Source organism: Capra hircus, chromosome 1 (genome assembly GCF_001704415.2).
Source record: "Capra hircus breed San Clemente chromosome 1, ASM170441v1, whole genome shotgun sequence".
NCBI lineage: Eukaryota > Metazoa > Chordata > Mammalia > Artiodactyla > Bovidae > Capra > Capra hircus.
The window spans coordinates 241,185-258,238 of record NC_030808.1 but is presented as its reverse complement, the minus strand read 5'-3'; the positions used below and the strand labels follow the sequence as shown (position 1 = coordinate 258,238).

Sequence of the window (17,054 nt, the reverse complement as noted above, 5' to 3'; positions counted from 1 at the left end):
CTGTGAACAAAAGGGACACAAATTGTGCTTTCATAGAGATTGTAATCCAGTGGAAGGAGGTGGTCAATAACAGCATAAAAAATGTCACATGTTAATAAGTGTAATGGAGAAAAACAAAGTATTGTTTAATAAATTTCACTTCTTTCAATTAAGACAGCTGATTTTCCAAACTTTTTTTTCCTTTGGTGGAGGAATTGAGGTGGGGCATAGGGGAATTCCCTGGCAGTCCAGAGCTTACATCTCTGCACTTCCACTGCTGGGGGCCTGGGTTTGATTCCTGGTCAGGAAACTAAGATGCCACAAGCCAAAAATAAAAAAAGAACAAAACAAAACTGTTTTTTTTGTTTGTTTGTTTGTTTCTATTTTGTTTACCAGAGTGCACTAAAGTAATTTTTGCCAACTTTTTCTTTTCATTGTGAAAAATTGTATTAACATGAAGATAATGAGTTGGCAGACTTAGGTTAAATCCAGAATGTTTTTTATCTTTCTTTTCTGACATTTTGTTAAATTTGTGATGGCTTATTTTAGTTTCATCAAGAATTACTACTGGGGGAAGAGACAAAACAAAACACTTACACCCCTTTTGGGACTTCCATGTGGTCCAGCGGCTAAGCTTCCACATTGTCAATGCAGGGGGCTGGGGTCTGACCCCTGGCTGGGGAACTGGAGCCCACATGCTACAACTAAGACCCCTCCTAGCCAAAGAAAAAACCCCCAAATCAAAAAAACACACCTCTAAGCATCTTTTCCCCTGAGAAATAGCTTTGAAAGCTCATTGTAAATTTTATGAGGCACAGATATCCTGCTAAGCTGCTGGAATGGCGTGATGCAGTGTGTGAGGAAGATCTGTCTTTTAGCACCGGCTTCTTCAGGGCTTTCCAGGTGGCTCAGTGGGTAAAGAATCCACCTGCCAAGTCAGGAGACTCCTAAGACGCAGGCTTGATCGCTGGGTTTGGAAGATCCCCTGGAGGAGGAAATGGCAACCCACTCCAGTATTCTTGCCTGGAGAATCCCACGGACAGAGGAGCCTGACGGGCTACAGTCCTTGGGGTAGTAAAGAGCCAGATACAACTGAGAGGCTGAGCACACACAGTAGTTGCCTATTCCCTTTGTAAGCCTGAGCAGTACTTCATCTCTTCATATTTTGGTTTTTAAGTTTATAAATGACAGCTGACCTGATGAAGTAGGTTTCTTCCCTATCTTTGATACTAATCTTGTGTTCTCATGTGGTTTTTCTGTTAGGGTCAAAGGGAAGCCCCTGCCCCTTTTGGTAGAGGAGCGGGTTTGAGTCTATAGAGTTTTAGGCAGTCCCTGTGCCACTCCTCTGGAGAAGAAGAAAATTTTTGTATTGAGAATTAGGAACTTTTTCTAGTTTCTCTTTCTCTTTGCGCCTTTCTTTCTTTGCTGTAGACCACAGTTGAAATGTAGAAGTGATGGGGACTGCTGGGGAATATCTCTTAGAATTCATGTAGAAACTGTACTCCAGTTATTTATGAGCTTTGGAACTGTAACCTACTAACTTTGGAGATACATATCTGTCCAGTCCAGTTTCTAAATAAGAATACAGGAAATCCTGAATTCTCCCTCAGAAGATGGAATCAAGTCAGTGTGTTTAAAGCCAAATTATAACAGTAACCAAAGATGATTGATCTACCTAGAAATTGTCTTACTACCAAGGAGCTGAAAGGAAAGCCACCAATATCTTATCTTTTGGCGACTTAAATGCTTAACATGGTTCCAACCTTAGGCTGGTGTGGAGACAGCAAAGAACAAGGCAGAGGGCAATGGACAAGAGCCTTGAATAGAAGAAAGGTAGAGGGAAGACAAAGTGGTTGAATGAGGGCTTTGGAATAAGAGGCGGTAGGGGCTGTGGAAAGTGGAGATAGAAGCTCTTAAGGAGAGAAGTGAGGGGAAGAGAGGGAGCCCTGCTTGGAAATGGCCCCGAGAGAGGAGGAGGAAGCCAGAGGCAGAAATTAGGGGCAGGCATCAGGGCATCACTCCTTAGGATACCATCTTAGGAACCTCTGAGCATATGTCAGGAGGGCCTTCAGCCCCCAGGAAGATCAGTTTGCTAAAGTCCCTGGCCCCCCCGCCCAGAAGTCATCCAGGACATTCCTGAGTCTTCACCATCTCAGTTCATGTTCGTGAGCGTCTCTCCAGCTGGTGGGAGCCATGCCTGATTGCTCTCCTTTTGTTACCCTGCACAGCGTATACTTTTGACTCTGTTACAGACTGTATCCCCAATCTGGCCCCTGACTTTCTTTCTGTCTCCTTTGCTACCATCCTGATTTGTCACAGTGGGCCGAATAACTGTGCCCACGATCTGACCATCCTGACTGGAGTCTCTCTTTCACACTTGTCCCTTTAGATTCCACTCTCCAAGCAACAACCCAACAATCTTTCAAAAAGGTAAATCCCCACTGCCACTCCCCTTCTCCCCCAGCACCGCCCCCCCACCCCGCCCTCCGCCCACCGCCTGCCAAAAGGTAAATCCATTTAAAACTCTTCATTGACAAGAAAACCCAAAGTCGTTACCAAGGCCATAGGGCCTTGTGAACTGGGCTCTTGGCTGTTTCCTTTTATTTTGTACCATTTCCTGCTTAATTTTTTGCACTCCGGTTTCACTAACCTTCTTTCTGTTCTTTAAATGCCTCAGGGTCATTGCACTTGGCATTTCCTCTCTCTGTCTTGCAGCTCTTCTAGATCCTTACGTATCTGGCTGATGACCCATCAGGTTTCAATTCATGGGTCACCTTCCCTGAGAAGGGCTTCCTGAGCACTTGTCTAAAGTACTTCCCTCTCAGTTTTGGATGGACATGTACACAGGGCTGCGTTTAAAATGGATAACCAGCAAGGACCTACTGTATAGCACAGAGAATCCTGCTCAATGTGGTGTGTCAGCCTGAATGGGAGGAGAGTTTGGGGAAGAATGGATAGATGTATATGCATGGCTGAGTTCCTTGGCTGGTCACCTGAAACTATCACAGCATTGTTTCTTAATCAGCTATACTCCGATACAAAATAAAAAGTTTTAAAGGCAAAAAAATAAAATTTTCCCTCTCCCCACCTGCTCCTGCCAACATCTTCTCTTTCCCATTACTTTGCTTTATTTCTTTTTTTTTTTTTTAAGATTTTTTGATGTGAACCAGTCTTTATTGAATTTGTTATAATATTGCTTCAGTTTTATGTTTTGGTAGGTTTTTTTGGCCACGAGGTATGTAGAATCTTAGGTCCCCAACCAGGTATCGAACCCACACCCACTGTCTTGAAAGGCAAAGTCCTAACCGCTGGATCACCAGCGAAGTCCCCTTATTTCTTAATAGCACTTATCAATATGTTGTGTAATTTGACTGGTTTTCTTATGAAGTGTCTGCTTACACTGAAATAAGGGCAGGAACTTTGTTGTAAGCCTAGTTGCTGAATAGAGACCTTAGTAAGTGATCTTTTAAAAAAATATTTGTTGGGAAATTCCCTGGCAGTCTAGTGGTTAGGACTCCGCACTTTCACTGAGGTGACCTGAGTTCAATCCCTAGTTGGGGAACTAAGATCTCACAAGCTGTGCTGCAAAGCCAAAAAATTTTGTTGTTGTTGGGTGAATAAACAAAGAGATTGTGAGTGACTGGACCAGATTAATCTGGACGGGGGAGGTGAGCAGCCTGCGATGAGCCTTTGTGGGTGAGGTGGCCTCCTAAAGGAGCTGTCTGATGCAGTGAATGAGATGGAGCGGAGACAGGTCCTTCTTTCCTCTGAATTGTGTGATACAGACAAGGTAAGTTTCAGAAGGGCTACACTCCTGTCCACCGCAAACCCCAACCTATTCAGTGGCGTTCAAGGTTACCTCATAGTTCTTTTGTTTACAGACTGAGGATATATGAAGTGCTGTGTTCAAAAGTTACTTGAATAAGTTTTTTTCCTATGTGGACATTTACTCATTCAAAATACTACTAGATTTATTTGTGTTTTCTTTGTTATTGTTGTCATTTTGTTTTTAATTAATTTTTATTGAAATATAGTTGATTTACAGTGTTGTATTAGTTTCTCCTATACAGCAACGTGAATCAGTTAATATATAAACATACATCCACTCTTTTTTTAAGATTCAATTCCCATATAGGTCATTAGAGAGTATGGAGTAGAGTTCTCTGTGCTACTCAGCAGGTCCTTGTTCAGTTCAGTTCAGTCGCTCAGTCGTGTCTGACTCTCTGCAACCCTGTGGATCGCAGCACGCCAGGCCTCCCTGTCTATCACCAACTCCCGGAGTTCACTTAGACTCACGTCCATCGAGTCCGAGATGCCATCCAGCCATCTCATCCTCTGTGGTCCCCTTCTCCTCCTGCCCCCAATCCCTCCCAGCATCAGAGTCTTCTCCAGTGAGTCAACTCTTCGCATGAGGTGGCCAAAGTACTGGAGTTTCAGCTTTAGCATCATTCCTTCCAAAGGAATCCCAGGGCTGATCTCCTTCAGAATGGACTGGTTGGATCTCCTTGCAGTCCAAGGGACTCTCAAGAGTCTTCTCCAACACCACTGTTCAAAAGCATCAATTCTTCGGCGCTCAGCCTTCTTCACAGTCCAACTCTCACATCCATACATGACCACAGGAAAAACCATAGCCTTGACTAGACGGACCTTAGTCGGCAAAGTAATGTCTCTGCTTTTGAATATATTATCTAGGTTGGTCATAACTTTCCTTCCAAGGAGTAAGCGTCTTTTAATTTCATGGCTGCAGTCACCATCTGCAGTGATTTTGGAGCCCCCCAAAATAAAGTCTGACACTGTTTCCACTGTTTCCCCATCTATTTCCCATGAAGTGATGGGACCAGATGCCATGATCTTCGTTTTCTGAATGTTGAGCTTTAAGCCAACTTTTTCGCTCTCCTCTCACTTTCATCAAGAGGCTTTTTAGTTCCTCTTCACTTTCTGCCATAAGGGTGGTGTCATCTGCATATCTGAGGTTATTGATCTTTCTCCCAGCAATCTTGATTCCAGCTTGTGTTTCTTCCAGCCCAGCGTTTCTCATGATGTACTCTGCATAGAAGTTAAATAAGCAGGGTGACAATATACAGCCTTGACGTACTCCTTTTCCTATTTGGAACCAGTCTGTTGTTCCATGTCCAGTTCTAACTGTTGCTTCCTGACCTGCATACTCAGGTGGTCTGGTATTCCTATCTCTTTCAGAATTTTCCACAGTTTATTGTGATCCACACAGTCAAAGGCTTTGGCATAGTCAATAAAGCAGAAATCAATGTTTTTCTGGAACTCTCTTGCTTTTTCCATGATCCAGTGGATGTTGGCAATTTGATCTCTGGTTCCTCTGCCTTTTCTAAAACCAGCTTGAACATCAGGGAGTTCACGGTTCATGTATTGCTAAAGCCTGGCTTGGAGAATTTTGAGCATTACTTTACTAGCATGTGAGATGAGTGCAATTGTGCGGTAGTTTGAGCATTCTTTGGCATTGCCTTTCTTTGGAATTGGAATGAAAACTGACCTTTTCCAGTCCTGTGGCCACTGCTGAGTTTTCCAAATTTGCTGGCATATTGAGTGCAGCACTTTCACAGCATCATCTTTCAGGATTTGAAATAGCTCAACTGGAATTCCATCACCTCCACTAGCTTGGTTTGTAGTGATGCTTTCTAAGGCCCACTTGACTTCACATTCCAGGATGTCTGGCTCTAGGTGAGTGATCACACCATCGTGATTATCTGGGTCGTGAAGATCTTTTTTTGTACAGTTCTTCTGTGTATTCTTGCCACCTCTTCTTAATATCTTCTCCTTCTGTTAGGTCCATACCATTTCTGTATTAGTTATCTGTTTTATATATGGTAGTATGTATATGTCAGTCCCAATCTCCTTGTTTATCCACCCCTGGCCGACCCCAGTTTTATTTGGTTTAGTTTTTATCCAGTTCAGGGATCTGCTCTCATCTTTGTGGACTTAATTTTATGTTTGAATATGTAACACATTAACAAGGTTCCAAAAGCTTATTATCCTTTTGTTGTTTATTTCTGTGGGGAAAAAACATGTCCCTAATATGTATGTGAATTTAAATTATTTCCTCTTCCTTTTACTTTGAAAGTAACCTCCTATAAATGTTCTTTTGTTCTTTCCTTTTCTCACTTAACAGCATATCCTAGAAATCACTCATATCATTGCATAGAGATCTTTATTTTCTTTTTACAGTTATGTAATACTTATTGTGAATGGTATGCCATAGTTTATTCAACCAGTTTCCTATGTTTTCTGCATTTGGGTTATTTCTAATATTTTACAGTTACAAATAATACAGTGAAGAATGAGCTAAAGCCTGTTTTTGTGTTGTTGGAGGTGTCCCTTCAGGGTATATTCATAGGAGTGAGTTGCTGCATCAAAGAGTAAATCCATATGTAATTCTGCAGGTGTTGCCAGATTTTCCTGTGCTTGGAGTTGAAGCACTCTTTCCCATAGGATATAAGAGCAATGTTTGGTTTATTTGTACAAATCGAACAAAAAACTTACCCTTAGTATTAAGTATACTTGTGAACCTTTTCTCATCTCCACCATGCCTGTTGTTATATATAGATTTTAATATCAGACTAAACATCATGTTTAAGATCAGATTGTATTCAAGAGTCATAAATATTGTTTCACTTACTTTTTATTAAAAATATTTTTATCATACTTTTTTTTAACTTTGGAAGTTGTGTGAATTTAACTTCAGGATTCTCAGACTTTGAGTTAGTCTTCTGGGCTGATTATTAGAACTGAGTAAACTGAGAAATAACTATAAATACATAAAGTGGGCTTCCCAGGTGGCTCAGTGGTAAAGAATCCACCTGCCAGTGCAGGAGATATGGGTTCGATCCCTGGTACAGGAAGGTCCCCTGGAGGAGGGCATGGCAACCCACTCCAGCATTCTTGCCCAGAGAATTCCATGGACAGAGAGAGAGAGGAGTCTGGCAGGCTACAGTCCATGGGGTCACAAAGAGTCAGACTAAGTGACCGAGCATACACACACACACATGAGATGAAGTGGATAGCAGAGCTGAAATAATTTTTTTGCAGAGAAAATTTGAGAAATAGAATTCTGACTCTTTTCCAATGTCTTAGGAGGGATTGGAGAGAGTTGAGCTTTGTAGGAGTAACTGCTATAATTCTAAAAAGACCTTTGAATTTTTACTACCAAGGAATCCCAACAGCTATGTTATGTTAGTTGAGCAGAAGAAGTTTTAAAAAAAATTCACACAAAATTGTTAGAAATGTTTTGGGATTTTAATGAATGTTTAGAACCTGAGCATTACTTGTTTCCTCTCCTCTCCCATCGAGGCTTTTGCTAATTATGTCATTACTAGAAAGTCTTTTTCCCCTAACCCACTCATTATCCCACACTAGATATTTTTGTTTCTCTCTAGAAAATGTGTTTTGGGAGCAGTAGTGTGGGGAATAGAAAGTAGGAATCTATGTGCCGGGTTTCTTTTTTTTTTTGGAAAGTATGCATGTCAGTATTGATCGTTTGGAACTTTTATTATATCCGTGAAAACCATTTGAATTACCTGAATACCTTTTTAAAAATATTCGAGGGACTTCTGTGGCCGTCTAGGGCTTAAGACTCCATGCTTGTACTGTGGGGTGGGGCAACAGGTTCGATCCCTGGTCAGGGAACTGTGATCCCACATGCTGCACAGTGTCCCCCAAACAAGAAAAATTGGTAAAAGAAAGCACACCGTTTCATTTTATTCATTTAACTTATTTAATGAAACCTGAAAAACGGACTAAAATTAAAGCAACCAGAGACTAATCTCAGTTATGATCATAGACACAGAAAAATGAAAACAAAATCTTAGCAAATGGAATTTTATGATGTACAAAAACTATGACCAACTTTAGTTTATGCCAGGATTAGTTTAAGGTCAAGGAATTCCCTCAACATTATTTTGCTCAGTCGTGTCCAGCTCTTTTCGATCCCATGGACTGTACCCTGCCAGGTTCCTCTGTCCATGGAATTCTCCAGGCAAGAATACTGAAGTGGGTAGCCATTCCCTTCTCCAGGAGATCTTCCGGACCCAAGGATTGAACCCAGGTCTCCTGAATTGCACTCTGATTCTTTATCATCTGAACCACCAGGGAAACCCATATTATATCAGCAGATAAAAGGAAAAAGAAGATGTGTGTGATCAGGTCATCAGATGCTGATTAGACATTTGATAAAATGTATAGCAAGCATTTCTTGTAGAAAAGGGAACCGCTTAAATATGTCATTACTTTCTAAAAATCAGTACCAAATATTACACTAAACAGTGAAACACTACAGCCATTTAACTTAAACTCAGAACTAAGCTGGAATGCTCACTCAGTAATGTGATGGAGAGATTAAGAACAGTGAGAGAGAGGAATGGTATAACTATAGGAAAGGAAAGCTAACTCTTTTGCTGGTTTAGGTGACTGTGTAAAGTTTCACAGAAGTTTGGTAAGATTGATCAGCCAGCAGAAATGATTATTAAAAGCAAAATTGTTCTCTGTGCTTGAAATAAGCATCTAAATATGGAAATGAGGAACATGTTGCGTTTGAGTGACAGAAATGGTAAAATTCCTAAGACCCCCCATTTAATGAGAATAGTAATTACTTATATGGAGAAAGTGATGTAATCTTTTTAACATTAAGAGAACTGAATGTACTGTTTTCTTTGGACAAACTATCATAAATATGTCAGTTCTATAAAAATTAATATATCTAATGCAATTTCATCTTGGATTTCAAGAGAGTTGTTTGTAGAACAGGTAAATTATCTTAAAGTTCATAGGGAAAAAGAAATGTCTGAGTAGCCAAGCAAGTTTTTAAAAACATTTTTCTTGGGATTTACGATGTTGTGTTGGTTCCTGCTGTATAGTGCAGTGAATCAGTTATTCATGCACATGTATCTGCTCTGTTTTAGACTCTTTTCCCATGTAGGCCATATAGTGCAGTGAATCAGTTATTCATGCACATGTATCTGCTGTTTTAGACTCTTTTCCCATGTAGGCCATATAGTGCAGTGAATCAGTTATTCACGCACATGTATCTGCTCTGTTTTAGACTCTTTTCCCATGTAGGCCGTTACAAGGTATTGTGCAGAGCTCCCTGTGCTCTGCTGTAGGTGCTTATTCGTTGTCTGCTTTATATGCAGTAGTGTGTGTGTGTCAGCCCCAGTCTTCCAGTTTATGTCTCCCCACCTTACCCCCTGGTAACCATAAGTTTGTTTCTACATCTGTAACTCTGTTTCTGTTTTGTAGATAAGTTCATTTTACTCTTTTTTCTTTTTCTAAGATTCCACATAGAAATAATGTCATGTGATATTTGTCTTTCTGACTTACTTCACTCAGTATGACAGTCTCTAGGTTCATCCAACAAGTTTTTTTTTTTTAATTTATTTATTTTTTTAATTGAAAGGTTTGTGTTGGTTTCTGCCAAACATCAACACAAGTTTTTTTTTTTTTTTTTTAATAAGCTTTGCCAGATACTGGAGTCAGTGCAATCAGATGATTGTCACGTTGACCTGGAAATTATTCAGAGTAGATAAGCCAGAAATAGATCTCATTTCATATAAACATTTAATAAACCACAAAAATATTTTTCTGCTTCAGCAAGAAAAGAATGGATTGGTTCCTAAATATTGCTGGGAAAGTTAAGTATCCATCTATTTGATGGAAATCTGATTGAACCCTGGGGTAACATACCACACATATATGCAATTACTGTCAGTTTAAAGGTTGAAATGTAATAAAGTAATACAGTCTCAGAAAAGAAAGCTATGTGATCAAAGAAATATTTTGCACGTATAAAAATGTAGAATTTCTGTATGCTGAAGAACTACACAAAATGGACAAAGTTTAAAAAATTCTTTCAGCAACTAACAGATAAACAGTTGATATGTAATGTACAATGAGCTCTTTTAAACTGGCAAGGAAAAGGCGTGCAGTCCATCAGAAAACTTGGCAAAGGATGTGAATGAGCAGTTCATAGAAGCGTGAGTCCAAGTGCTCAAGAAACATGGCGAGTGATGCTGAAGCCCGCTAGCAGTGAGAGAAATTCAGGTTCCATGGTGTGGTTTGCTGGAGGGCTCATTGCTGGCAGGGGAGCTATTATCTGAGGCAGAAGGATGGTTCCTGTGGCCATAGTGTTTCCTTTACAAATTTTGCCAAGAGACAGTGTTGATTTTTAGAATTTTTAACATTTTTAAAGGTTTGTAATCTTTTTATGACACTTTTTTCTGTGCCTCATGTTTTACTACTTTGCATTAACTCCAGCCTTGTAGGATTATTTTCTACGTAACGTAGTTTTCTTTTGTGGACACAGTCTCATTTAAAAGACGGCTAAGGATTAAGCATTTTAACTGGAGTAACAGGTCTTAACATTTGCAGTTTCAAATAAAAATTTTGTTAAGACAGGTTTAAAAAAATAAATCTTTAGGCCTTTGATATCTAGACTTCAGCAAATGAAATCCGAAGGACCGTTTTTTGTGCAGAAGAGGTTAAGTCGCATGTAGTTTCAGTTTGCCAAAATGTAGTTTCCGGTTGCAAGTCCAAACTCTGTTCTTCTGTTTGGTTACTCTTCATTGAGAAACTTTATAAACAGCTTATTGAAAGTTGTGCTTGACCATTTATGTTTGAACACCGCTTTTAGATAGTAAGTGTGTTTGTAAGCTCATTTAATTAATTTTCACAGCTTTAAAAGTAAGCCAGTATTACATTATAGTAGAGCATAGCATGTCTCATCCCCATGGTGAGGTTTGTAGAACCCCACAGATGAGTTGATGCAATCTAATCAAGGATCTAGAAATAAACTCTTGTTTCCCAATACCTTTGTTTCCCCCGTAATAGCTTTATTGTCACATAATTTATATAACAAAATTCACAGTTTTAAAATGTATAGTTCAGTGGTTTTTTAGTCTGTTCAGAGTTGTGTAACCATCACCACTATCCAATTGAGAACATTTTCATCGCTCCAAAAACAGGCTCCATTTGGTGTCCATAGTATATGTCCTGACATTCAGACTGAAAATTACCTTGTGTATCATATAAATAATGCATGCATATAAGTAAAGACTGACACAGTAAAACATAATTCGTAGTTATGTAAAACCTATTTGGTTTTTCCCTGCAGCTTGGTAAACAAGTTTTGTTTTGTTTTCTCTGGGACCAAGGGAGCTGACTCTTTAGTTTTTGTGTGGGTGGGACTGTTGGTTTGGGAAAGGTTCTTTTAAGGTCACAGTCATTCTGAGCCCATGCTGTTGTTCTGCAGGGCGCTCGCTGATATGAATAATGATGGAAGGATGGATCAAGTGGAGTTTTCCATTGCTATGAAACTCATCAAGCTGAAGCTCCAAGGATATCAGCTCCCCTCTGCACTTCCCCCTGTCATGAAACAGCAACCAGTTGCTATTTCTAGTGCACCAGCGTTTGGTGAGTCTAAAAGGAATCGGTTTCTCTATTTCATTGTATGTTTTTAAAATAAATATTTCCCTCTCCCTGCCATCTCAGTTTGTAGCACTGAAATTCTAGGAGACATTCAGTCTGAAAAATGATGGCCCTGTGCACAAAGATAATGCTGGAAGGGGAGAAAGCAAAAAAAAAAAAAAATGCAAGCAAAGGTGCAGATTGTCACGGAAAAAGGAATAAACTTGCAGTGTCTGTTGCATCTTCCGTCTCTTTCCTGCCCCTGTTGGATGCTTGACCCTGCTTCACATCTTCACATACTTCCCTTTGGGTTTTTGTTTTCTAGAGCATCATTTTATTTCCTTGTGGTCCTTTTGTTTACAGTATCAAGAGAAATGTATTTTTTTAATAATAGTTGAGGCACTTGGTTACATTGTGTTACTTCTTAGCAGAAAATGCCACAGCCGGGGGTGGGGGGAAGTTATTATCCCGATTTAAAACATAATTCCATAAAATGCTGTCTTTTAGTCAGACTTTTTCTTAAACATTAATTGGTAGGCATGTTCCTGGCAGTCCAGTGGTTAAGACTTCAAGCTTCCAATGCAGAAAGCATGGGTTTGATTCTTGGTCAGGGAAGTAGATACCACATGCCCTATGATATGGCCAAAAAAAAAAAGAAAAAAAAGGCAATTAAATGATAATTAGTTGACTAAGATCACAGTCAATTCTGCTTTCTTTTTCTTTTTCCTTTTTTTGAACCTTATTGTGTGGCATGTCTGATCTGAGTTCCCTGACCAGGGATTGAACCTGTGCCCCCTGAAGTGGAAGCTGTACTGTGCTGTGCTTAGTCACTTCGGCCTTTCGACCCCATGGACTGCCAGGCTCCTGTGTCCATGGGGATTCTCTAAGCAAGAATTCTGGCCTGGGTTGCTATGCCTTGCTCCAGGGAATCTTCCCAACCCAGGGATCAAACCCAGATTTCCCGCATTGTAGGGAGATTCTTTACCAGTTGAGCCACCAAGGAAGTGGAAGCTAGCAGAGTCTTAACTGCTATATCATGAGGGAAGTCCCCAACAGTTCTGATTTCTTCTCTGTTCTCACCCTAGGCTTTAATTATTTAGGTTGATTTAAAGATTATGGTAATAAGATCCAACATGTGATTCTTAGGAAAGTTCTTAGACGGTTTAAACAAAACAGAAACATGGTGGATAGAGTTACCCTCTCTCCCTTCATCCTAATATACCTAATGACAGGTGGTAAAAGGAAGGAGGTTAGGGAGGGGCAGTCATAGTTATTCAGGTTGTCCCCGATACAGTTCACCATGGGTGTGTGCTCAGACTCTCAATTGTGTCTGACTCTTTGCAACCCCGTGGACTGTAATCCACAAGGCTCCTCTGTCCATGGGATTTTGCATGCAAGAATACTGGAGTGGTTTGCAATTTCCTCTTCCAAGGGATCTTCCCAACCCAAGGATCGAACCCACATCTCCTGTGTCTCCTGTATCTGCAGGCGGGTTCTTCACCACTGAGCCACCTGGGAAGCCCACAATTAATGATAAGCTGAGATAAATAAATGGTGTACTTAAGAGGGTCACTATTAAAAGCACACTATGCATCGCCTTTCTTTCGGTGAGTTTGTGCCACAAGCCTGGGTAGGTTAAGGGGAAAGGTCCAGGTTTTAGGTTAGGCAAATAGGACAGTGATCCAGGAGGAGGAGGAGCAACTCAAAGTCACATGAGAGCCAGGGGTGGAAGGGCAGAGGCGAGCAGTGCTGGGGGCTGCTCCAAGGGGCCAGCGCTCTCCCTGGCCGTCTTCCACCATGTATTCCCAGTTCTGAGCCCTCGGTTAACCGGCTCATTCCAAAGGGGTGGTTGCTCCGAATGCTTGACGGTGCTTGTAGCTAAAACAACTACAAGGTGTTTGGTTAGCTTTTGGCCTCCCTTCTGAGGCTGCAAGAAGAAACCTTGGTGTGGAGAAAGGGTCAGATAACCACAGGCATCCCATTTCCTCTTTTTCCCTCAAACCCAGGTGTCAGTAATTCTTCCTCTGACATATGATATGTCTTCTCTTATTGCATTCTGCTGTAGGAATTTCAGCTCTAGGGATATTGCTGATTTATTTTCAGGAGCAGTGCCATCATTGTACAAAGGGTTTTACAGTCACTTAAGTAACCTGCCCAGCCTCTAAAGGAAGCCAGGATTTTTTTTTTTAATTGAAAGGATAATTGCTTTACAGAATATTGTTGGTTTCTACCAAATATCAACATGAATCAGCCACAGGTATACATATGCAGGATTTTTTTTTTAACTTAATATATTTTAAATGCCTCAGTATATAGAATCTTAGTTCCCAGACCAGGGATCAAACCCATGCCCCTTGCAGTGGAAACGCTGGAGTCTTAGCCACTGAACCCCAAGGGAGATCCCTGGGAAACTGGGATTTCTTAACTCTCCTCCTGCCATTCAGACCTTAGCTCTTCCCCTTGGCTTCTCCACTGCCTTTCCTCCCATCATTCTCGTCACATCGACCTTCTCAGTAAACTCTTTTCCAGAGGATTAATCGTGAGGGAATAACAGACGATAAAGAGAAGTTAAAAGTACACGGTCCCAATCCCCACTTTTGCCCAAGTTTACTCAAAAATCTTGCCTTTGCCAAAGGAATTTTTTTCTTATGATTCTTCTGGCTACTTGAAAACATAACTTATTACTATTATCGGTATTTTCTAATTAGTATGAGACTTTGTCTGACCATGGGTTTTCTAGCCCTGTGGTCTGTCCTCACACGTAGCATCTTTTTTGGTCACAACAGTAACACTGAAAGTGTGCAATGGATTGTTGATCCTCTTACACAAAGGAGAGAACCGAGATGCCAAGAAGTTGAACACCTAAGTACGTTCCAAAGGGGCTCCCTGGTGACTCAGACGATAAAGAGTCTGCCTGCAGGGTGGGAGACCCAGGTTCAGCCCCTGGGTTGGGAAGATTCTCTGGAGAAGGGAATGGCTACCCACTCCAGTATTCTTGCTTGGAGAATCCCACGGAGCCTGGAGGGTTACAGTCCAGGGGTTGCAAAGAGTCACACCCGACTCACGAGTAACGCTTTCTTTCATGTTTCTGAAAGGGAGGCAGAGCCTCTTTAAACTCAGTTGTCCTCAAAGCCTTTGGTTTCCTCTTTTCCTTCTCTCTTCCCACCTTCATTATCACCACATCATCAGAGTGACATGGGGCTTCATCACTCTCCCAAGGTTAATGTAAATGTTAATGCACCATGGAATTTAGGCTGGCTAGAGGTTGAATAGTCCTTTTGTTAAGAAGAGGAAAATGGGGTGCAGTGATACTGTGATTTGCTTAAGGGTGCCCGGCGTATTCCAGGACATTCTGCGGTGAGTATGGCTCGCACCTTCTCCCTTCAGTGTATTTGCACACACCATCATTCTTCTTTGACTCTGGACTCAACTATTTCAGGGAGAGGTTGTTGTGATTGTTTCTGTTTTTTTGCCAGAGTCCACAGTTTAATTAGATCAAACCAATCCATATCTTTAAGCCCTGACTGTGTGTCCTAGTTGCTGGGAAGGGGGTGGTGAGTAAGACATCATGACTCCAGTTACTATGGAACTTGTTGGCAAGTTAGGGGAAGAAGCAAATAGACAAATAGTTCTGTGAAAGACAGAGACCCAGGGCTTCCCAAGTGGCAGTAGTGGTAAAGAACTCGCCTGTGTTCCATCCCTGGGTCAGGATCCCCTGGGGGAGGGCATGGCAACCCATTTCAGTATTCCTGCCTGGAGCATCCCATGAACAAGGAGCCTGGCAGGCTACAGTCCACAGAGTTGGAAAGAGTGGAGACTCGGCGCCCACACACTCATGAGAGGTGCAGAGAGGAGCAGGTGGCTGTCGCTCAGGCGCTCAGTTGTATCTGACTCTTCGCGACTCTGTGGACTGCAGCATCTCCCGGAGCCTGCTCAAACTCATGTCCATTGAGTCAGTGACGCCCTCCAACCATCTTATCCTCTGTCATCTCTTTCTCCTCCTGCCTTCAATCTTTCCCAACATCAGTCTTTTCCAGTGAGTTGGCTGTTTGCATCAGGTGGCCAAAGTATTAGAGCTTCAGCTTCAGCATCAGTCCTTCCAGTGAATACTCAGGTTTGATTTCCTTTATGATTGACTGGTTTGATCTCCTTGCAGTCCAAGGGATTCTCGAGAGTCTTCTCCAGCACCACAGTTTGAAGGCATCAATTCTTTGGCACTCAACCTTTTTTATAGTCCAACTCTCACATCCATACATGACTGCTGGAAAAACCATAGCTTTGACTAGATGGACCTTTGTAGGCATAGTAATGTCTCTGGTTTTTAGTATGTTGTCTAGGTTAGTCATAGCTTGGAGAGAACTCTCCTGGCAAAAACAACGGGTCCTAAGGCAAAGCTTGGTGTGTCAGAGGAACAATAATGAGAGACTTGCGCCTGATTTCCTTAGGGCTTCAGGTCGGGGAGATAAAGTAGGAGCCAGGTGGTTTGGGACCTAATAAAACTATTAAGTGAACTGAAAGTCGCTTAGTCATGTCCAGTTCTTTGCAGGCCCATGGACTGCAGCGTGCCAGGCTTCTCTGTCCATGGGGTTCTCCAGGCAAGAATACTGGAGTCGGTTGCCATTTCCTCCTCCAGGGAATCTTCCTGACACAGGGATTGAACCCAGGGCTCCCACATTGCAGGCAGATTCTTTACCTCTGAAACCACTAAAGAGCTAGCGTTTTTTTCTAAGTAAGTTCAGTTGAAAGCTTTTGAACAGGGTGTAAATGGCTGATAGACATTTAGAAAAATATAATCTATGTCATCTGAAGATGGTTTTGGTGTTTTGGGTGGGTTTTCTGTTGTTGTTTTGTCATTTGTGTTATCTGAAGACTGGATTACAGGGGACAAGCGTAAAATCGGGGACATAAGTAAGGAGGCTTTTTCCATAGGCAAGAGATTATGGTAATTTAGATCTGGCCAGTGATAATGTGGAAAATAGCTTAGAATTAGTTTCATCATATCCTGTATTGTGGAGGAAAAGTAAATCAGAGTTTGACCATATTAGGTTTGAAGGGCATTGATGATTTCGAAGTCGAGATACTAGGAAGCCAGGTAAATCTGTATGTCTGCAACGCAGGAGGGATTCTCAGCTCTGGTGAGTTTGAGTCGGGATGGCATTGAAAGCCCTGGAACTGGATACAGGATCCTAGAGAGAAAGTTGTGAGAGGATCTCAATCTTAAATGGAACCGGAGGATATATGCAGTGGAGAATCTCATGCATGAATCCACAGGAAAATGAAACTTAAGAACAGAGGTGCTACGGATCAGGCATTTAGAGAAAACTGAAACTGAGACTGATGGACCTCCACCAAGAGGCTCTCCTCTTCCTCAAGCCAGTGAGCCTACTGCTTGGATTCTAACCGAATTCCCCCGTCTTTATGATCCTTACCCATAAATCCAACCCACCCCAGACCCTCAAAGGACTCACTTGTAGCTTACTACAGTTGGTATGTCTAGAATTGCAATCCTTGGGACTTCCCTCGTGGTCCAGTGGTTAAGACTCAGCACTTCCAGTGCAGGGGGCACAGGTTTGATCCGTGGTTGGGGAACTAAGATCCCACATGCCTCCCATCAAGAGAGAGAAAACAAAGAAAGACATCAGAATTGC

General features: G+C 41.6%; 1 protein-coding gene across 6 annotated transcripts in view; it reads left to right on the top strand.

The window, feature by feature from the left end:
• Positions 1–17,054, top strand: part of ITSN1 (intersectin 1) — a 243,892-nt gene that overhangs the window by 75,616 nt on the left and 151,222 nt on the right. For all 6 annotated transcript variants that reach the window (XR_001917533.1, XM_018043229.1, XM_018041619.1 and 3 more), the window contains one exon: positions 11,252–11,412. Coding sequence is in view for 5 of the 6 variants with exons in the window: in XM_018043229.1 (XP_017898718.1) it covers positions 11,252–11,412 (161 nt within the window). In the remaining variant the exon portion in view is untranslated. The remainder of the gene's footprint in view (positions 1–11,251; positions 11,413–17,054) is intronic.